Genomic DNA, 22,274 nt, shown 5'->3' with positions numbered 1-22,274 from the left:
ACAAGAGCCGAATTACAGGTGGGGACAGGACAGAAGCCAGCTCCAGGGTACCATCCTGTATCACCTCCTATAAAACATACGAGCACAATGACAAACTTATCAGCTCGGCAGAGCAACAGCTATATAAAATCCTTTTAGTTCTAGCCTGGTTAGCACGCAGACCTTTTCAATTGTAATTGAGAGTGGGTCTGGAAAAAGTTCATTGACTTCCAACTTCCAGCAGGGGCGTAACTAGCAGAGAAATTAAACTTAAATTGGTGCATTAAAATGTTACCAAATCGTTTCAGAAGTGTAGCAACCTCGTAAATGTTTTTAGTGCAATTGTTTACTCAGTTCCAAAGAAATACATGTCCATGCCGGATTAGCAATTGTATTTACGTGCCTGTGTTTTAGGGACATCGGAAATGGGCTTCAATGGCCTCTTCGCCAGAAAAACCTGCAGAGCAAATCCAAAATTTGGATTCGTATGGGTATTCCCAGGCTACAGGTCAGCTAGTGTACTGATAGCCTTAGAAGTATGAAGGACTGCAGGTGTCATTGGAAAAGTATTAAAAGATTTCATTCATTTGCCATTGTAAACGGTAATAAAAATAGAAATTACAGTATGAAAATAACCTGTAAATGACACAGTAATCCATTAATAAATGCTTCTAATTTCAAATGAAATCTTGTTACTTTTTCAATGATACTTGCGGTCCTCCTCCCTTTTCCAGCAACATGACTGTTCTGCAGTGGAGATGATAGCAGTCACCCCACACAGCCAAAACCTAAGGTAATGGACCCTGACTGCAACACCCAAGGGTGGTACTCTTTGGCATAGCAGTTACAACACATATGCAAAGTGAGTGTTCTACCATATACAAGGAAGTTTGTCACATGCATATAGTTACTGGAAGTAAGAAATGCAGTGAAATTATGTCTGGTGTCAGCCTATTTGTGCATTAATTGGGGGGGGGGGGGTAAAAAGTGCAGTAGAAGAGGGGTTTAGTAGATTAAGTGACAAGGGCTGCATAAGAAAGGTGGGGGAGGATTGGGATTGGGGGGGGGGGGGGGGGGGCACCAACAAGGAGCACCCAAGAGCAACAGGGGCAAGGAAAAACTCCCTTACCAAGGAAGAAACCTTGGGCTGATCCACGGCTCAAGGGGCTAACCCAACTGCCAGGGGTCTTGGTGTGTGTGTTGGGAGGATGACAGGGGAGACGGGATAGTGTGCTGTGTATGTGGGGAGAGGGCAGTGTGCAATATGTATGTTGGAGAAGCTCCCTTAATGAGACAATGTGCTGTGTATGTAGGGGAGGTGGGGGGGGGCAGTGTACTGCAAGTATGGTGAAGGGACTTACTATTGCAAGCAGAGTACTGTATGTATGATGTATGTGAGTGATGACAGTGAAGATGTGTGTGTGGGCGGGAGGGGAGTGGAGCAGTGACTGTGTGTGTGTGGGTAGGTGGGGGCAGTGTGCTGTAAGTATGTAGAGGATGTGTGTTGGAGAAGATCCTGAAGACAATGTGCTGTGTATGTAGGGAGGGGGGGGGGGGGGCAGTGTGCAGCAAGTATGTAGAGGCTTACTGTAGCAAGCAGTGTGCTGTATGTATGTGAGGTGATGACAGTGATGATGTAAGTGTGTGTGTTTTTCTTGTGTGTTGGGGATGGGGGGCAGAAAGGCTAGGCAATCAAGGACATGGGTAGATGGAGGTGAAATCAAAAATAATAAATAAAAAGTTCTATGGAGATGTGCAAAAGTTGGAGAAAGTCAGATAAGTGAGTGTTCTACATATCTCTTTTGCACATAGGGATACATTCCCATGCTTAAACCAGCATCTGCCCTATGCCTCCCCAGCCCTATATGTACATACCTGCAGTCCTTCACTCCCACAGAGTTCAGCCGGAGGTCCCTGGTATGGTTCTCCCAGGCACATAGCAGTGGTACCCCGAGTACCCAACCTTAACTCCAGCTCTATGGGGTATTAAATCTGCACCTGACTGCAACACCAAAGAGCCAGGCTTGTTGATACGTCAGTCAAACCACATATTAAGACCTCCATCATAACATCTAAAAAGTCTTTTTTTTGTTAGCGTGTTAAAAACAGATGAGATATTAGCCTCATTACCATAGTGTTTGATGATGTGTACTACATGTAATGCAGTAAAATAAATAGTGATGAAAGAACTCAATGACTGAGGCCAGATGATGTAATACAAAATGATAAGATTTGTATTTTAGCTCCAAAACCAGTTTCTGTATTTTATCAACAGACTATCATAAAATGACAATATTGGTTATACATCACTTGGAACATTAAATAATAGAAAAATAACAGCCATGTCTTGCTTATGTACAACCATTATAAAGTTCTGTAGGCTATGTACAGATGACCAGTTTTACATATTTAAAACTCGAACAGGTTGTCTGGTGTTGAAGTGGCTTTTTGTGCTTTCGCGCTACAAGAGATGCAACCTAAACTCCGACCGAGTTAGAAAACAGGTGTGGCTTCAAGACCAAAACCCAACACCAAATAAAAATGTTAATTAAACAGGGATTGAAAAGAATTGCGCACTAGTGTAAATCTACACTAATTACTCTTGACTGTGAATTAGATAAAGGATGCTGTATGGCTCATTAATGGCATATCTTCACTTTGAAAGGGAAAATGGTCCAAAGATAAACATACTTGGGGATCCCTAAACATCATTAAGAGGAGAAATCTCTGAAGAATAACTTTAGGAGGGCAATGACTGACATTACTGATCAATTATTAAGACAGAAGCCTCAATGTTTTACTGAATATTTTCTATGACCCTGAGGCACACACCTCTAGGGGTTTATTTCTCACAAATTAGTTTCGATTTCAGCTTTTGCCAGCAAGTGCCCATTTCAAGCAAACAATGTAACCATGCACACTCACAATAAAACACACTGCTTTTGAGAGCTTTTCAAGTTTTTCTTCCTGTCTGGTCATGGGGTATTTACTCTTCCTCCAATGCCCCCATGCAGACTAACAAAAAAAAGATCACAAGCATATAAAGTTATGGAACGATCTTTTGCACACTGCAACAGAAAGTCATTAGTGAGATGAAACTAACCAACAGGACATGCAAGCTGTGCATCGGCAATGCCTCACAACCACACCTTAGCGCATGTTGTGATTTTTTTTTGTTTGTTTTGTTTTTGCTCTTTTCTTCTGAGAACTATTTTTCACTTTTAAGCTTTGTCTGCACAACCAAGGTCACTACAGTGAAAGCACACAAAAAACAGGGAAACATTTGATACAGGTTTCAGTCAAGGCAAAAAAAAAGAACAAAAACACAAAATATGTGTAAACATAAACAGAGGGGGCACAGGAGGCTCCTTAAAGAAGGTGGCACTCCATAATCAATATACATATACTTCGAAAAATCCGACAGCAATTCAGTCAGTATTGCTTTCCTTGTGGTTTTGTTACTGCTTCGTGGCTATGACTGATCTCACATTGACCAGCCCCGGCACCCAGCTGTCTTAGCGTCACCCTCTTCCATTGATCCAGCCCAGGGATGCCCATCCAGCCCAGCCCTGCTGAGGCGAGCTGCTCCACAGAGACACAAGCCTACTCTATCAGAGCCCTGTCTCCGGCCCTCCCGGCCCTTCAAAGCCAGCGAAGGTGGTCCTGCCCTGGGTGCCCAGCCAATAACACTAAAGTTCTGCTAGTTTGTTTGTTTGTTCGATCTAGTTACGGGTGTCGTCATTTACGACAGTTCCTGTGTGGAGTGTTTTTTTTCTGATTCTCCACGCGACAGCGACTTCGGTCATCCAGCCACGGCAGCTCAAAGTTCCTGTGAAAATAAAGAAACCAGAGTATGTGGGTGAGTACAAAACCAAATAGGTTAAATAAAAACAGTTTGGCTCAGAAGATATTAGTGTGGGAAAGCCTACATTTTGGTGTAACAATTAAGAAGAATGCAAACAAAGTTCAAAGCTTATTCAAGTATTTAAGAAGGTGCTGCCACTTACTCAGGAGACAGGTTTGGTAATGGTCTTCCAAAAGCCATGACGGGCAGAAACGGTGTGATTACAATGGATTCCACTGCAGAGACACAGTACAGTAAATTAGTGGTCAATAAATCATACTATGCTGAACAGTTCATTTGGGACAGGGAGTCGATGTGACCACTGAGCCATACCGTCCTCCGTTTCTGGATAGAAAGACATCAGGTCTGGCTCAGTCTCCTGAATAGCCACCTTCTTCTCCATACGCTGCTGGAGTCTCTGGAGCATTCTCTGCTCTCGTATCCTCTGAATGTCCCATCTGTGGCACGAGTAAAACAAAGAGATAAGACTAAAGGGCCCTTGTCAGCTTATGTAAACAAAATTACAGAGATGAGTGGAAAGTAGTGTTAAAAAATGAATGTTACAGGTAAAAATCATTTCTGTGAATATACCCAAAATATTTCTGTGAATATACCCACTCAAACTAAAACAGCATGAGGCATTCTAGAAAGTTGGTGTTTCATTAATGCAAATGAGAGTGCACTGAAATGAATATGTTGCAAAAAAAAAATACTATCCATACTATCCTTACCAGATTTACTACTGTATACAGTGGTATGCAAGATATTAGAGAATGGTTTGGAACAGGGGTTCTCTAACTTGAGAACCACTGGTTTGGAAGATCCAAAACACGCAACAATGAAATTCCCACCTTTTTCTCCTTTTCTCGTCCAGTTCCAGCTTTGAGTGTCTTTTCAAGAAGACATTATCATCCAAATTCTACAAAAGAAAAAGAACATCATAAGATATAAAAAAAATAATCTTGCTTTTCCTCCATTTCCCCAGCTAGTCAGGGACAACAGTGGGTACATTAAGCCTCTTGCTTTTCAGAAAATGTGTTTCTCTCACCTCAGGGATGTCCGTTTTCTCATTCAGTGGCTCCATGCTGTTCTCCCTCCAAGATGGAACTGAGTAGAAAAACACAGAATGGTAACAGGCATATCAATTGTTAATTTAACCAACACCAAAAAATAATAATACCATTTAACTTGAAACTGGGGGACTATTTTTCTAAAAAGTGTTTCTTTGTTACAATGAACATTGTGACCACCTCTAGGCCACATAGTCCGGTAACCATCTAGCAAAGAAACAATGGGAACGCCAATTTTACTCACTGTCCACATCCTCCTCTTTTTTGGGCGAGGCTTCTCGCAGTGGGGAGAGTGGAGGCTGCTTCCAGCAACACAGGTACATCTCTGTTGTGGTCATGTACGGTAGCTCCTCCATGCACATGGTCTCCTGAGGCTCCTCTTTAAGTGGGTGCATGGCAGCAGCCTGGCCTGCAGACTGCCCATAGCCCATCTCGTCCGATGGGTCGCTCTTGTGCAGGTCTCTCTGACATGACAGTGGCCCGCCAGCCTCTGTCTTCTGGGAGCTGAACTTGGCAGCCTTCCCTCTAGGCTTTTGCGTTGGTGTTTTGGGGTCTGAGAGACCAAATTTCCTGTGCGGCCGAGATCAGAAGGGTAAAATGAACAAACATAAACAAGAAAGAAAATAAGGGCAATTTCACCAAATAAGTGCACATAGAGTTAGTTGCTACAGTACATAGTCATGCCACTTTCCCCCCCCCCCTCAAGGACACACCTTTTTTGGACTTTGCCGTCTCTGCCGTAGGCCAGGTTCTTCTGGGCTGTGCCTTGAGTGCCGTCTTCTCCTTCCCAGAAATCATCGGTTTCGGGTACCCATCGCTCCAGCGGCTGGAAGAGACGTTTGTCGCGTGGTGCATTGCTGATCAGCTGCAAACGCCGCTCCATGCGCTCAATCCGTGCAAGCAACTGTAATCCACATTCCAAAGATAAGACGCACATCTTAAAGAACAGCTATGCATATAAGATACCATAAAACATCCATGAGGAACAACACAATGAGTAAAATCTATGGAATTATCAACTTAGCTGCTGTCTAATTAGCTTTATACAGGACATTTTAGGACACTGTAGACTCTCAAACAAGGGGTTATGGTAATATGTTGGTTATTATATTGTCAAAGAAATATAATAAAGGTACAGGTCTCAGCAGGAGTCAATGGCATGTGACACAGGTGGCATGGCCACTTCAAATTACTTCATACTGGTCAAACATCCCCACTCAAACTGAATGACATATTCACAAGAAAGTGCCTCGCAACTACTAAAACTCTGCTGCTCATATTCCAAAGGTTGCGTACCGTGTCCCTGTCAGACTTGAGCTCATCAATTTCCTTGTCCTTGGTCTGAAGCTCTTGCTGCTGCTGCTCAATCAGGTCCAGCTGAAGTAGGAGGATTTGTCGAAGGCATGTGGCTTGCGCGTGCGGGTGACTGGGGGTCTTCCTAATGTTCTTGCGCTTCCCATCTGTACTGGTCTCCAGTGATGCCATGTTGGGGGTGCCAGTCCCATCAATGCCCCTGGCGTTGCCATCAGTCCCAGCGTCTCTGGAGTTGCTGTGTGAATTCATTGCAATGGGCTCAGTCTTGACATCCACAGCATTAGTCTGTCCAAGAGGAGTTTTAGTTTTTACAGGGGTTCCCTCGCCCCCCATGTGTTTAACCTGGGATGACAGGGTCTCTGCGCTTTCAGACGCGTCCCTGGATAGAACGGGTCCTTTTGCTTTGTTTCTCCCCGTCGCCAGTGGGGTCCGGCCGGATTTAGGGAGGTGATTCACGTCCAGTTTCCTAGATTTACCGAAGAGCTGGCCACCACTTTTCAGTATGTCCCCGATAACGTTATGAACGTCGGAGCCAAAATCACACGAATCTCTCCTGATATCGACAGACTGACCAGCCCTTATTTGAGCTTTGTCAAGGTCGAGTTTCTCTGGGTCCAATTTAAAACGTGCATTAGTAAACAAAGCATGTCGCATAGTCATGGCGAATACAACGCCAAAATTGTCACTGCATTAATGGAATTATCCTGTATGCTGTCCATGGGTAGACTCTGTGTTTACCAAGAAATTGCACGTCTTCACCCTGCAACAACACAAGAACAACTACTAAGGTTTTTTTTCTGAAATACGTTGGTGGTTGGTTCATGACAACGTTGGTGGCGACAGTGTTAGCTAGCTTGCTCGTTCACGAAACAAATATTTTGCCATCAAAATGGTTTATTATTCTTTTGTAAAATTAAATGATGGTGTGAACTACATGTTAGTTCGTACCATATCTTATATCCAGTCATCTGAGCAGCAATACGTCACACATTATAGTTTGCTTATGCAATGGCGCAATCAACTACGTTAGCTAAGTAAGCTAACGCTAGCTATGTGCTCTCAGAAAATTGAAAACATTGTCACACAATCACCTTCTTGAAGGGATATACGTCGCTCACATAACATGGCCTATAAATATAAACCAGGCTTAGCAGCAACATACGTATGGGTGTCATATAGAACCAACTGTTTTGTGCTCGCTTTTATTTCAATACCCAGCATTTTGCAAACACACACGTCAGGTTGACGATTTACGAATAACTAGTAGCTAACTCGCAGTTAGCTAGTTGGCGGACAGTTAGAAGCCGTTGGCTACAGGCTCTGCTACACTAACTAGCTAGCCATCATAGGTCTTGCCATTAATGGCGTCTGCTTTAACGTTACTGTGTCCATTTTAAAATTCAGGAATCCAAGGGCGTGTGGCTATCCAGTGAAATTAAAGGAGGCTCAAAAATATTAATAGTCTGATTAAACTCTAGTCATTACCACGACCCCAGACATGTTTCTTCTACCTCGTTATCCTTGTGGTACAGGGCCTTTTTCTGTCTGAGTCGTAGCTTGAAAATCCACTGCAAGGAGCTTACTGTGCTAGCTACGTAGCTAGCAAGTCTCTAGCAACAAGGGTAGGTCAGCTAGCTGATTAGCTATGGTGAGAGGGAAAACAATAACAAGAGTTGCAAGCAAGCAAGCTGGCGTTAAAATACTAATAACGTTACCTTAACATTACATGCCTGTAAGCCCTCATGTATTCATTTCCAGTGTCTCGTTTTTCTCTTTTAAACAGGCCTGAACTTCACAGATATGTTAGTACTGATCAAATATGAAGTACGTTACTTTTAACGAAATCCCCCATTTTCCTGCTCAGTCTTTGGCTCTTCTTCAATCCACTTCATGTTTCCGCTCATTTAAAAACATGTTTAAAACGCCATTTAATGCGCATGCGCAACATTTACAGGGCGGGATCTGAACAAGTTGAAATTCAGATATGACGTAATTGCAAGACGCACCAACTTTTCTCAACATAAACGTTTTGTCTGTTAATTAGGATGGAAAGTGAACTATTTCAAAAATGATTAAGAATAACAAAGTCAGAAATTAAGCCAGATAATAAAAGAAGAGAGAAGATAATATTTTGCCCATTAAATGTTCCCCAGAAACTATACCTTTTAAATTGCTTAGGCCTTTTAGCTTGTTGAGGCCTACAGGCACATGAACAGGGCCGGCTCTAGGCAGGGGCCAGGGTGGTCTACCCAAGACCCAAGCATTGTGTCTTGCCGTCCCAAACAAAGTCAAGAAACATTTTTTTTTAGTTGTGCATCAGCACAGTGTACAGCCTCAAACCCAGCTTGGATGTAGGCCTACATTGGTTGGTGTTGAGCGTAATGGTACATATGTATGTGTGTTAGGTAAACCCTCCTCCTGATGCCTCCTCCTGAAAACTCCTTAAAGGCCATTTTCACACTGATCTCTGTTTATCAAAGTCACTTAGTAGGCCTACTGTAGGTACGAGAAAAAAGAAGAAAACAATCAGTACCTATAGCTCGAGTTGCTGCAGCCAACAGCTAGAGCAGCCAGGCAGCTACAGTACGACACTCTGGGGGGCATGATTTTAAAGATGTCCCCAGAGTGTAGCAGTGTAGCTGCCTCACTGCTCTAGCTGTTGGCAAGGATGGGCAAAATACATCAAAATGTATTTTATAATAGAATGTCAAATACCCTAATTTTAAGTGTATAAAAATAAACTACAAAATACATTAGCCACACCATGTATCAAAATAAAGTACTGTATTTTAGTATTTTTAAAATTCTAAACATAGTCTTTAAATGAAGCATGATATCACTTTGCAAACCTTCCATATCGGTCTATTTAATCTATTGGACAGTGTTTGAGAGCAACAGCTTTTCTCTGCCTACGTTGCATCTCATAGCCTAAATACTGCATCAGAAATGCACACAAAAAGTCACAACTGAACTTGTCAAGCGGTACAAAGTGGAGACAAGTGTCTGACATTGTCGATTCATGCCCAAGTAATGTTGCCGGGCAACCACATAACCGGTTCCATGTGTTTCGATTGGATGACTAAAGTTCTCAAATAACTGATCATTAAAGTTCCCAAGAAACTTGAGGTTGGTATGAGAGGGTGTGTAGTGTGTGTGTGTGTGTGTGTGTGTGTGTGTGTGTGAGCAACCTACAAGTACTCATCTTGCACTGGATCATCTTCCCGAACCTCAATATTATGATCACAACAAGTCTGGGCAAATTACTCATTTATTGTTTTGCACATTGTTTTTGGTTGTACCAAAAAATATTTGGCAGTATTTTTAAACTACAAAAAAAGTATTTTCATAAAAAAATATGAAGCCATTTTCTTCAACAAAATAAAATACAAATGACAAAATACTATTTAGATATACTTATTACTTATTTTCATCCCTGGCTTTTGGCAGCAACTCAAGCTAGGTAGTACAGATTTTTTTTATGTTTATAGTAATTTTGATCCAATTTGACTGCTTTGCTATGTTGCCCACCCAAAATTTCAACCAGCCCACCCAAATAGGCTAAAACCAGCCCTACACGTGAATAAAACATACATTCACATGAAACCAAATAAAGTAATGCCAACAATTAAAACAGGACAGGGGTTTGGTATTCAACTAGCGGATTACAACACCTTGCACACACATTTGAACTGCTAGCTTGCTCACATGATAACCGGTGTCTTTTGGTGATATGGTCAGCAATGTCATGCTGTGAAAGGTTTTCTTTAATTTTTGCTTTGTGTTCCTTCCTGGAACACAGAACTGCATAGTGCATATGCTGAATCTGTCTTTTACAACCACATAGGCCTACCTGGAAATGAATATGAGGATGATACCAAAACTGCCTGATAAAAGCCTACCTTAAAAAGTGGCTCTAAGTGAACAGAGTTCAGTTTAGTGAAATGGGTTTTGCCTGGCATTAGGCCTACCTTGCAGCACTTTGAGTTTCTATTTTGTTGTTGATTTTTTTTAAATCTTGAGACTATTTGATAGTGCAGACTAGCATGCTTAAAGGGGTGGTTCAGGATTTTGGACATAGGACCTCATTTCCAAGTTAGCAAGTGTGATATTTATCAGTGGAGACCGTTTTCAACACGTTTCATCCAGTCCTTCTAGTTGCAGAGTTCGCAGCTAGGCTAGCGCAAGTCATCAGTATGTGTTAGCTTGCCACTAAAAACAGTCTTACCCACTCCACAGTACACCCGAGGCAAATAAATCATAATGCCAGACTATCAATGTAAATGTCTGATGTAAATGAGGTCCTATGTCCAAAATCCTGAACCACCCCTTTAAGGGTGATGTGGAATGATTTATCAAGCAGTGTGCATTGTGTGTGGATTGACTTTATATAATAAAATAACTCCTCTTAATGGTTTACATGCTTGCGGTTGTCTTCTTTAAACCATAAGATTTCAAGGTAGACTTACTTTGCTTTGCTTACTTAATTTACTTTGCATTTGTGTTGCAGCTTCAGGCAAAGGGAATGGTTAGCCACAGTACTGTAGTTGCAACTCCCCCCCCCCCCCCTTTTTGTTGATGTTTATAAAACCAGCTAATTTTGCACATAAACTGAAATGTATAAAACTTTAATAAAATGCAAAAAACACAGATGGAAAACATAACAACACCATTGTTAAATCCAACGGAGGTGAAGCACCATTGTACCATGTTTACTTTAACCAGGACTATTTTTGGATAACTGCCTTCTGAATATGCCTTGGTGATTCATAATAATTTTCTAATCATCAACCAGATTGGATCTACTGAAAAAAAAACATTTCACTTGTGACTTAATGTCGTGCAATCAATGTCAAGCAATCAGCACAACTGGCCATACCTGATTAAGCTAATTACCCATAAAAGGCTTTCATCTGCATCCGCCAATCGTAATTTAGCCAAATCCACAGGGCAAAGTTGTATTTTACTTTCCTTAATTGAACATTGAAAAAAGGTAACCCATATGGGAAAGTTCCAATTTTATACACATAAGTCTTATCAGTGTTTGCACCTGAATATTAGTCATGCAATTAAATTCCCTAATGTCAGACCAAGTAAGTGTTTTTCTCCATGATTTTTCCAGTTACTAAACTAATACTGTGGTATAAATACGGCCATTTCATCCCATGGTTAAACAGCTCATACAAATCAGACTTCATTGAGATCTTTTTCACCCAGGGTAAGGACAGAATTCATCATAAAACCAAAGATTACTTCTGTTGTATGTGGGGACTGGTGAAAATATAAAGGGCTGTGTGTTACTGGATATGTTTTTAAACTGATGTATATGTATGGAGTATAGAATGGTCCTGTTGTGATTGTCTGCAGACATCAAAAGATGAAAACTGCCGTTTTTGTGGTCGTTGTTCTTTGCCTGAGCAACTCTCTGCAGCCAGAAGCAAAAGCATTGGCAGAAGAGAACAGGTAATATTCAGATTTTCCCCCCCAGTGTTACTGTATTATAATTTGTGGTTATTATAGAGGCGGATTGCTTAAATTCCATTGTTGAAATTGATTAAATAGTTTAAAGCATTACAATGCAAGAATGAGCACTGCAACTAATACTTTTTCACATTCAATCATTCTTTTTCAAAGATCCTTATAATGAATGATGCTGGCATGATTTTTGTTGGGTTATTACTTATACTTGTTTTTGGTATTATTGGTTGTAAGTAAAATGGCAAACAGCATACAGAAACATGTTTTCATTGTGTTAATGTTTTCACGTTCTAAGCCAACTTCAGGACAGGGCACATGTAGAACGCCGCTATGCTGAATCTACCATTGCAAGTGACATTAGCAAGATCATGGACTCCATGGTGCAGAAGAACTTTGTGAACTTCCTTCTCAACCAAAGGGAGAAAAAGAGCGAGTGAGTGATGGAAGAAAAATATTTGGTCATTTTGTTGATTAAAAGTCTTTGAACAAACTCAAAGTATTGTTTTTGATTTGTCATAGACTTGGATTAAATCCATGATTTGTCTGGATATATATAGCAATGAAAATAATGTTTTGTAAAACTTAATGTCTCACAGCCACCCTCTAAATCAAGAGGATGAAGAGGCTCATATCAACGACCTCCTGAAAAAAGAGCTCAGTTCATGGGTCCACAGCAAGGGAATCAGATCCAGGTATTTTTTTTTTTTTTTTTTTTTTTATCTGGTCTGGTACTTATTGTCATGTTTTTGTAGCTTAAGTCGTTCCTGTTAAGATATTAAGATATTGTGTCATAACATTATATTATGTCTGCACCTTTCCTTTGTCCTCAGTGCTCAGTAATTCGATGGAGACAACATACAGAATTCATACATAAAGAGGAATGGAAAACATCATGGATCCCTGTTTGAAAAGAACCAAATCACACAGCTATCAATAAATGACCATATTGACCTTTCATTCTGGTGACAGTCAATCATTTTACTCCTAATTTGTTTAATAAATTGTATGTTTTGATAAATTCAACATGGGTCATGGTCATTGACTGTTAAATACTATCTGCAATTCAAATCCAATACACATCCAATACACAATTGTCACATCCAGTACACAATTAAGTACAATGTGTGCCCTTTACTAGCCTCAGCAGTGCTATGCAAATGAGAAAGCCATACAGTTCCAACCAATCAACACATTGTTTCAGGGTCATGAGAGAGAGAGGGGTGTAATTTAATCACCTAAAATATTGACAACCTTTAGCCATAGCATATGGCTAGTGCACCTTTTTGAGAGGAAAACAAAAATTGCAATCCTATTTCTATTCCGATACCTTAGATGGCGATAAAGAATCTATCCAATCGTATGCTGCTGTGCCGAATGTTATTAGAGCAGAAGAAGAAAACAGTGAACAACTTCCTGGTTTGCAAAAGTTGCTTCTGAAATGCTAATGATTTTCTGGGTAAAATAACAATGAGACTTTTTACAAAATCGTTGCTATATTGTGAGTGATAGAAGACCACAGGTACTGTTGAGATATACCAAAACACGCTACAATTGCATTTGCACCTTTAATTCCAAGGCGATTCAATAACTGACCAAGCTAGCAAACTAGCATACTTCTGTGGAATTCGACAACAGGATTGCTACTCAAAACAGGATTGCTAATCAAAACACCAAGCCTTGTATGGAAGAGCAACAACCGACAACAGACTGAGCAGGACCATTGTGTGAAACGTCTTTCGGCTGGAGAGTTTGAAAGCACCACCTGTTCAAAATGAGAAGAGGTGTTGGAGCGGGGGCTATTGCCAAAAAGAAACTTGCAGAGGTAACGATGCTAATACGATGTCATCAAATTGACCAATTCAGTGTGTGTGTGTGTGTCATGAACATGATTTTAAGTCTAAATTCAGTTAAGTCCAAATTATCAACTAGATAAACATGGTGCTATAGCCTATGTCAGCAAAGCATCTCTGAAACTATAAGCGATGTCTCATGTTATCAGAAAACACTATATCAATATAATTGTTCGTTTATTTATTCAGGCTAAATACAAAGAAAGAGGTACAGTTCTCGCTGAAGATCAGATTGCACAGGTAAGCCCAAATCTGACTGGTGTTACTACTTGTGTCAAAAAGTTGTTGGGCATAAAGTGTATACAATTCCATAATTAAACTATTGGATAACTTCCAGATGTCTAAACAATTGGAGACATTCAAAACCCACCTAGAAGAGTTTGCTAGCAAACACAAACAGGAGATCCGAAAGAGTTCGCAGTTCCGTGTACAGTTTCAGGAAATGTGCGCCACCATCGGGGTCGACCCACTGGCTTGTATGTTTCTCTGATCTATTTTCCAACATAAAACCCCTTAAGCTGTTTACAAGCTGTAAGTCACTTTAATGCAATGCTATAATGTATTCCACAGCGGGTAAAGGCTTTTGGTCTGAGATGCTCGGGGTTGGAGACTTCTATTATGAGCTTGGTGTGCAGATCATTGAGGTGTGTCTGGCTTTGAAGCATAGAAATGGAGGTAAAATATCATTATGCTGTAGCTTTCTTTTAAACCATGATTTTAAACTATATCCTCAATAATCTGGAACGTAATCCATAGAAGTGAAGTTCCTCTCGATGAAAAACTGATATTTTTCAGGACTTATCACTTTGGATGAGCTCCACCACCGTGTGTTGAAAGGACGGGGGAAATTTGCTCAGGATGTAAGCCAGTGAGTATTGTAAGAGAAAGCACTGTGTGCCCTTGTATTATACAGAGCATGTATGTGTGGAACATGTGAAACATATGCTGGCCCCAGCCGTGGCGCAACTGGCTGGGGCACCTGCACCGTACACCGGCGACCCGGGTTCGATTCCTGTCCTGGGTCCTTTCCGGATCCCACCCCTGCTCTCACTCCCATTCGCTTCCTGTCACTCTCCACTGTCACTATCATTAAAGGCATAAAAATAAAGAAACATATGCTGTATATCATGTAAAGCAATGTTAGATAAATACACACACTGACAGATGTTATATGACTAAACATGATAAAAAAAAAATATCTCCTTCGTCCTGCTTCAGAGATGATTTGGTGCGTGCCATTAAGAAACTGAAAGCAATGGGGAATGGATTTGGGATGATCCCTGTTGGAGGCTCTTATCTGGTGCAGTCAGTACCAGCGGAGCTCAACATGGACCATACCGTGGTGCTGCAGCTAGCAGAGGTAATCAGATCTGTAGTCTCTCTTTAAATCCTTACATTCACATTTCCCATTGACCACTGCAAACACAGCAAACAACATATAAAGTGGTCTTTTAACATGGTGGTGGTTTTGTCACTAAGGCTGACCAGTGTGTGTGAATTCGGGTTTCTTGCAGAAAAAGGGCTATGTGACCATCAGCGAGATAAAGGACAGTTTAAACTGGGAACGAGAGCGGGCAAGTCATGTTGTGGTGAGTTTAGCTCTGTATTTGAAGGCATGTACTCTATAAGTTCTCAAGTTGTGAAGATTAACATTAGGTCCCATAGACTTACGCAAGTTGCGCTCTTCACAGTACAGCTGACTAAATTGAAAACATATTCTCTCAGTATTTTAAATATTTCAGAATGCAAGTATATTGATATTTTAATTTAATTTAATTGTATACACACTTACCATGGTGAGAGTGAATTGTTGACACCTTGTCCACCATTAATTAGTACCCTACATGCTCTTATACATTTTGCAGGACCATCTGTTAAAGGAGGGATTGGCATGGCTGGATTCCCAAGCAGAGGGGGAACCTCAGTACTGGTTACCAGCTCTATTTTCTGAGATTGCCTCCCGTGATGTCACACCAGAGGAGGCCAATCAGATGACGCCTTAAGAGAACCACACAAAGACCTGGAAAACTGAGTTTTTAATCTGTCTAACATTTTGTGGTGAACAAAACTGGATGGGTGTAAGAGAAAGCAAATCAAATCAAGTCATTCTATAGGTCTGGCATTGAATTTGTTTTCTATTAACTACATAGCACTCAGACATAGGTTTCAATGAAGGCAGAGAAGATGCTCTACTTGGGTAGAATAATGCTAGTATTCTTGCAAGGAGTGTCCCGCTGGAACATTAAAAAGTGCCCACCGTTTTAAAAAAATGTGTGAACATTATTGCAAGGTATTGTAAGTTCACATATCTCTGTATAATAATTATGTTAAAATTGTTTCCTTGTAAATATGAAAAACATACATTTAAATAAATTAATGAACTTAAGCTTTATTTTTGTTTTAATCGTCAATATAATCTTTGCAACAGGGTCATGAATGTGTTTCTTAAACTTTTCCCAGATATAGTCAGACAACCAAATTTCCTTATAAACATAATATAGTAGTAGAATGTTATAACAAAGACACTAATATTATGTCTTTGTGTTGTGGAGCTAAAGTGCTCGTAAATGTAATTACAGTTCTTTTAACATCATTATACAGTTACAGTATATGTACCACATGCCATAAAATCAAATCATGAATTTACTTTAACTAATAACTTTAAGACAACTACAACAGAATTTTTGCTAAATTACTCTCTGCCTGACAAATTACTTTACTTATCAGGAGAGCACCATCCTATGTCAGAAACAAAGGTACACACTGGAGCACTCTACAAGTCATGATTGTAGACGTGATCCTCAAACTCCTGCTGCTCCATCTCGTCACAGATGAGTGTGCAGATGGGACACACTTTGTGGCTCTCCTCGTGCTCCATCAGCTCCTCCTTACTGATGCCAGGGAAGGCTATCAGGCAGTGCTGGCACTTGAGCACCTGTGGGCAAAGAAAAAAAAAAAGGGGGCAATGTCATCAGTTGCATCAGGCAGAACGCTTTAAGCTGCCAAAGCAAACAGAAGATCAGGCAGTCTGAGCGTGCTCACCGTGTCCTCACTGGCACCGCCTGTTTCAGAGAGAAGAAATACAATTTTACCACAAATACTTGACCAACATTCATAGACTATTTAGCTAACACTATTGACCAATATAACTACAAAATAACTGGATAACTATCTTTACATATAAATAACTAGATATGCATATGAATGTCTAACAATGCCATATTTTAAATGGCCAACTACCAAGAGATCATGTTTAGTGGTAGTCACAGACAGGAGCACCTACCTGTAAAGGCATAAGGATTCCCGTAGAGGAACGAGTCCTGTTGAGCCTCAGTGCTGGGATCAGTGAAAGAGGGGAAGCTAGGGAAGTCTGGGGCAGCCGGAGTACCTGGCTTTACTCGGGCCAGCTCTCCTTTCAACAGATCCACTTCAGTTTGGAGTTCCTGAGAAACAGAAATGGGCAAACATATCATACTGGCTGTCTGGGGGATCAAAACAGATGAAACTAGATTAGAAACTAGAGTGTGATCAGCAGCCAAGACCTTAGACATTCTGACTAAGGGACCCTTTCTTCTGTGGTGTAAAAATGTAAATAATTTGTAGGACACTTGTCAGTTGTGAGTTTTTGTTTACCCTTAATTCTCATGATTAATTTCTGTATTTACTTTGTATTTTTACTGTATTTTACTGAGGGATTATTTCTCCAAATGAATGTGTACCCCAGTGCTTAGTGTGCTATTAATATTATTACACTATTATTACACTATTTCACTCTATTACACTATTATTACACTATTTCACTCACCTGATTTTTCTTAAGAAGTTCTTCCTGCTCCTCTTTTGCCAGGTCCATGATAGCTGCCTGGTCATCAATATTCCTCAGTGCCTCCTTGAGTTTAATCTATAAGTAAGAGGAACAGTCTGTATTATATAGCAACGTTTACACCAGTGCCAGTGTTATTACATAAGAAGGAAAAAAAAACTCACTGAACAAGAATGGCTACCCACATTAAAGCTGACAGCATTCCATCACTTGTTTACATTACCACTCTGAAACAAAATTATCACTCCGCCACCACTCCAGGAGTGGACTAGCACAACAGGAAATTATATTAAATGGTGACTCACCTCCAGACTGCTGTCCTTGCTTTGGGATCCATTCACAGATTCGGCAGAGGCCTGCTGCTCCAGCTGACCCCTGAGCTCCCTGAGCTCCTGCTCGGCTGCCTCGGCACGTCTGCGCGACTCTTTGGAACTCTGAAGCTCCTGCCGCAGCTGGATCCTGGTCTCCTGGAGCTGCTTGAGCAAAGTCTCCATTTGGGCCTGCGAGAGAAAGACAAAACCAAGAGCTGAACAGGGGACGAACCTGCTCTGTTGGGTTCACATATTTTCCTTTGGTAAGAACTCATAAACCAGTTAGATTTTCTCTAGTATATTGATTTTTATGAATACATGACATTGTATTCCTTATATTGTTTATAATTAATGCACTGAATTAATTTCAAATGATTCACTTAAAAGTTCAGCTCTATGTCAAGTCTACCTTCGCATCGCTTTCGTCCTCTCCCTGGGGTGTTAGGGCGGACAGGCTGGCGTTCAGACTCTCATTCTCTTTCCTCAGTCCTTCCAACTCTCTCCTCAGCGCTTCCACCTGCTGTGTCTCAGCAACCAACTTCTCATTCTCCTTCTGACTGCTCTGGAGGTCCACCTGGAGGAAGGACACCACTAGATGACTCACACCATCTCAGGCCACTGTGCATAGTGTAAACTGTCAGGATGTCAGTAATCTAGAATGTAGCACATAGACATACACATTGTTTATGAGTTTTCTGTCTGTGTTTACTATTGCAAACCTGAAGGAGTTGAACATTATCCTGTAGTCTGCTTAGGTCCTGCTCCATCTCTTTAACCTTTGAGTTTAACCTTCAAGATAGTGAAAATATAAACATATGTGATTTAACAAATAATAAAAAAGTGTACTGTTAAACAAATGTTGTACATAAAACAGTTATGATAACGACTTGCACTCTATCTGACTACAACTGAGTGTTGCAGGAGGATTTCCTAGTAATAATGAAAAGAAATAATGATTATAGTGATTCTTAAGAGATTGTATAGATCCACCAGATGTGAGCACATTGTTTAATGCTCTGTAAAGCGCCATGAGACGTGTAATGTTTTGGCGCTCGTTAAAGTAAAATGAAATTGAAATTGAAATAAGAGCTGAAAATGGCAGAGATGTTGGACGAATGTCTCACTGTGTGATCTGTGTTTGTTGTTCTTCTACAGTTGCCATAAGCTCCTTTCGTTGCTGCTTCAGCCGATTCAATTTCTGCACTGCTTTTCCATATTTATCATCAACAGAGGATTCTACAAGGCTCTGAAATACAAAAACATGTTTATTTATCATATGTTAGGGAAGTATGATCTTTGTGGAGGAAGCTACACAGTATTAAATGTGAATGCTACAGTGCATAATATTATATGTGAAAAGTACCTCTTGTGACTGCTTGAAGTCAGACACAGCATCTAATTCCTGGCACGACTGTTCCATCGGCACATTTGTGCTTTCGCCACCTGGCAGCTTCGTATCTGTGCTCTTTGAGTTTTTCATCTCTTCGATGGTGAGCTGATGGAGACACAACATGTATTTGACATAAATTACATGAATTATACTTTTTCATCAAGTATGAAAACACTGGCAACATACAAGAAACCAGTTTTGAATAGAAGCTCACATTCGCTCCCATAGTATTCATAAAGATAGTACCGATAAGTACACTAACATTGAGGCTGTGGATCTCTTTCAGTTTTTCATCAAGCTCATTCCTCAGGGTCTGTTTGTCCTCCTTGATTTGCTCCAGCTCCCGGCGGAGCTCTTCCCTCTCTTTCTCCATCTGCTCTGTCTGCTCCTGCAATCAGTCACAAACTCCTCACTATTGTGACAAGGGGCCAAAATGCACCACACAACACTATGCACACATTTAGACTCTGGTCAGGAAAGCATTCAAAAAAATCTCCCAGCATTAGGTCTGGGTAAGTGCAGTCCCCTTCCCAAATAACAAATCCAAAGTCAAGTTCTCAATGTTTGTTGTTGACACTTTGTTTGACATCATAGTAGTTGGAATCCATATTGACTCCTGAATGATATTTGAAAGCAATTTTATGAATCTTAATCGTTCTATATTATACTTAATGCAATCTGGTTTGTTTTGAAATACAATGACATGACCTCTGGGATCATATAGCTGGTACAATCTACTAAATAGGTACATGGACCTTTTTTTGTCAAGCATATCAAATAAACAGAGCAGTTGCAATGGTGGATTGTCCAACAGAGCTCTGATTGTAAATAAGATAAGCCATGACCATGCCATGCATTCCATTCTAATTCAGTGTCAAGAATAGTTGTGTCGGTATTGATGTAATGTTTGTATCCTAATCAACATTGGTTGATACAATGTTGATGCATACCTGTGTTGTGATGACCAAAATATCATTCTCTAGGCTGGTGTACAGGGCGTGATCCTGGGGGTTCTCAAAGCAGAAGGGAGTGCTGGCTCCTCTCACTTGACCGTTGCTGTCCACATAGCAGAACTGGTAGTCCCCATCATCCTTAGGAAGGTAGTAGTCTAAATGGGAAATAAAATCAGTTAACAAGAGGGCAAGTAAAGTCACATTGGGGACACACTCAGAAATCTTCAGTATGTGATTAATATAATTTCCCAACAATTTCTCTTTTGGACTAGATAGACTTCTGATGGCCCCCAGTTTCCTTTGTATTAGTTTATATTTAGATATGACAGACTTACACAGCCATTCACACACACCACTCACAAAAATATAATTTCAGTAATAAGCAGCATTGTTGTAATTTAAATTTACCCGTAAACACTACTTGTCGTCTCACAGGGTCTGGTCCTAATCGATCCAAGCATGGTTCCACCCACAAAAAGGTGTGATAGTTTTGAGTGGTGTTCCAACCCACCTACACACAACATGCAGTCACTCACAGTTTCCCTGTTACACAGTGTTAGTCCTACAGTAGGTTATTGAGAATTGTGTAGAATATTTATTTCACCATACAAGCGGGTACAATTAAGACATAGTGTCATGTCATTTTTTTTATAATTTTACTAGTATTTTGTCACCATGTGATTATTGCATCAGTTTTATTTTGCATATAGGCTACACTATAGATAATTTATTTAGCCAGCGTTTTTACAAGGGTAAAAAAAAGCATAAATCCTGAAACAGTTTGTCTTTCAGGAATGCCATGAACAGTAACCTGACAACACCAAGTCCCCCTGAGGACAGGTCATTTTCTTCAGATCATAGTAAAAGAAAGTTGCAAACACCCTTGTGTAGGCTAATAGGCCCTATAAAGCAATAGCCTACAAGTTCCCAACTTACGTATAAAGTGTTCTATACCCTTTTTCTATTTCTAAACATTTTGATAGACCATGATGACATATGGTAGCCTATGTTAGCCGTAATACAAGACTGAAGGGAAAACTTCTTGGTTAGACATCACATCACAACATTGCTCAACTTGTTAGCAGGTCTCACTTTGAAAATCCCAATCCAGTCCCTGGGATTTGGTTGCAGACCGGCCGCCAAAGTGTAACAACAGGTAACACTGGTGTTGGGTGGATAAGATCGCGGAACATCGATAAAGACAACCTGAGAGTAGGTTGTTGTTGATGATTCCATTTCTACAGGAAACGTCTCAGCTTCTGGGCTTTCGTTCATGCTTGTGGACTAAACATGAAACGTCAAGTAGGACTAGCCTATAATAAAACGTGACTAGTAAACAAAAAGAAAGAAAGAAAGAAAGAAAGAAAGAAATTAAAATGTAATTTCACCTTTTAGGACAGCAAAACCGAAAGCAAAAGAAAATAACATTAAATACGCCAACATTTTGACATTTTGGCTATTTCACGTGGACTAACTTTTATAGATTATTAGAAGCCAAGCTTATTAGGTCTATTACCATTATGTTACACGCACATATTAGGTAACACAAACATCTAGGTTTCACTTTCATGTAGGCCTACTTGAAAAAAAGAAAACACCTTTTTCATTACAGATATCCATCGTTTCCATTAACTCACAGGCCCTAAACTAGAACTTTATTTCCCAAAGTAAAACCAGCCTATGTTTAGGTAATAGGTATAGGCCTAGTTTGTTTTTCACGATACACGCCCGAACTAGAAATAAAATTGTCGATTACAATACTCACAGTGACAGATCAGCCCACACAGGGAGAACAGCTTGCTCGTTTAGAAACTCTATAGTCATGGACTGTGACATGCAGCCAGATCTGCAGGACGTACCTTTGCTCTTTGGGAAATGTAGTGCCAGATTGTAGTTTGCGTGCGCGCAGTGGGCGCTTTGACTACAATACCCATCAAAAGTCGCGCTTCATCACAGATAACTTGGTGATATCTAATCCACTGTATGTAACCAGAAAACACCTGTCAAGTAATTCGTCATTGCCAAACGCAGCGATTATGATTATGATGCCGTAGTTTCTTCCTCAAAATTAAAAATAAATTGTTCAAGAGTTAGAAGGCTGACACGCCTTGGACAATGCGCTAGTGCAATGCTTTCAGGACTAGGCTATTATTGAGCTTGTTTTTAGCTAGTATTAATTTGTCTAACACTTAGGCCTACATTTTTTATTATTACATTTCCTCATATAGGTGTAAAAAAGATTTCATAATTTGCAGGATTGATGCT

At 40.4% G+C, this 22,274-nt stretch overlaps 4 protein-coding genes across 5 annotated transcripts; 2 read left to right on the top strand and 2 right to left on the bottom strand.

Annotated features, from left to right (window-relative positions):
* Positions 1-2,192: 2,192 nt before the first annotated feature.
* On the bottom strand, positions 2,193-6,870 carry msl1b (MSL complex subunit 1b). The gene is made up of 8 exons (XM_076298360.1): positions 6,190-6,870; positions 5,607-5,797; positions 5,138-5,463; positions 4,872-4,930; positions 4,675-4,742; positions 4,157-4,281; positions 3,987-4,059; positions 2,193-3,808 (listed from the first exon to the last, which is right to left on the bottom strand). The coding sequence occupies exons 1-8, from the start codon at positions 6,865-6,867 to the stop codon at positions 3,718-3,720; spliced, it is 1,611 nt and encodes a 536-aa protein (XP_076154475.1). The 5' UTR covers positions 6,868-6,870; the 3' UTR covers positions 2,193-3,717.
* Positions 6,871-6,900: 30 nt separating this feature from the next.
* Positions 6,901-12,644, top strand: gip (gastric inhibitory polypeptide). Of its 2 annotated transcripts, XM_076298363.1 has the most exons (6): positions 6,929-6,995; positions 11,327-11,422; positions 11,572-11,667; positions 11,978-12,115; positions 12,279-12,374; positions 12,513-12,644. In XM_076298363.1, the coding sequence occupies exons 3-6, from the start codon at positions 11,582-11,584 to the stop codon at positions 12,520-12,522; spliced, it is 330 nt and encodes a 109-aa protein (XP_076154478.1). In that variant the 5' UTR covers positions 6,929-6,995; positions 11,327-11,422; positions 11,572-11,581; the 3' UTR covers positions 12,523-12,644. The 2 variants fall into 2 exon arrangements, with proteins under 2 accessions (XP_076154477.1, XP_076154478.1); XM_076298362.1 differs by lacking the exon at positions 11,327-11,422 and having other exon boundaries at positions 6,901-6,995.
* A 435-nt stretch (positions 12,645-13,079) lies between these two features.
* snf8 (SNF8 subunit of ESCRT-II) lies at positions 13,080-15,924 on the top strand. The gene is made up of 8 exons (XM_076298359.1): positions 13,080-13,504; positions 13,722-13,772; positions 13,870-14,008; positions 14,103-14,207; positions 14,328-14,400; positions 14,751-14,892; positions 15,047-15,121; positions 15,398-15,924. Exons 1-8 carry the CDS (start codon positions 13,454-13,456, stop codon positions 15,533-15,535), a joined length of 774 nt encoding a protein of 257 aa, XP_076154474.1. The 5' UTR covers positions 13,080-13,453; the 3' UTR covers positions 15,536-15,924.
* Positions 15,902-21,859, bottom strand: calcoco2 (calcium binding and coiled-coil domain 2). Its single transcript, XM_076298357.1, has 14 exons — positions 21,775-21,859; positions 21,102-21,338; positions 20,418-20,520; positions 20,007-20,164; positions 19,319-19,444; positions 19,030-19,161; positions 18,791-18,912; positions 18,386-18,455; positions 18,076-18,240; positions 17,661-17,855; positions 17,338-17,433; positions 16,816-16,975; positions 16,575-16,594; positions 15,902-16,467 (listed from the first exon to the last, which is right to left on the bottom strand). The coding sequence occupies exons 2-14, from the start codon at positions 21,282-21,284 to the stop codon at positions 16,306-16,308; spliced, it is 1,692 nt and encodes a 563-aa protein (XP_076154472.1). The 5' UTR covers positions 21,285-21,338; positions 21,775-21,859; the 3' UTR covers positions 15,902-16,305.
* Between the last annotated feature and the right edge of the window lie 415 nt (positions 21,860-22,274).

Source organism: Alosa pseudoharengus, unplaced genomic scaffold, assembly GCF_046254945.1.
Source record: "Alosa pseudoharengus isolate Yale_2024_CS ecotype anadromous, Long Island Sound unplaced genomic scaffold, YU_APseudo_1.1 YU_APseudo_1.1_scf_21, whole genome shotgun sequence".
Classification (NCBI taxonomy): Eukaryota; Metazoa; Chordata; class Actinopteri; order Clupeiformes; family Clupeidae; genus Alosa; species Alosa pseudoharengus.
The sequence above is the reverse complement of the archived record's forward strand: the minus strand, read 5'-3'. Positions and strand labels throughout refer to the sequence as shown.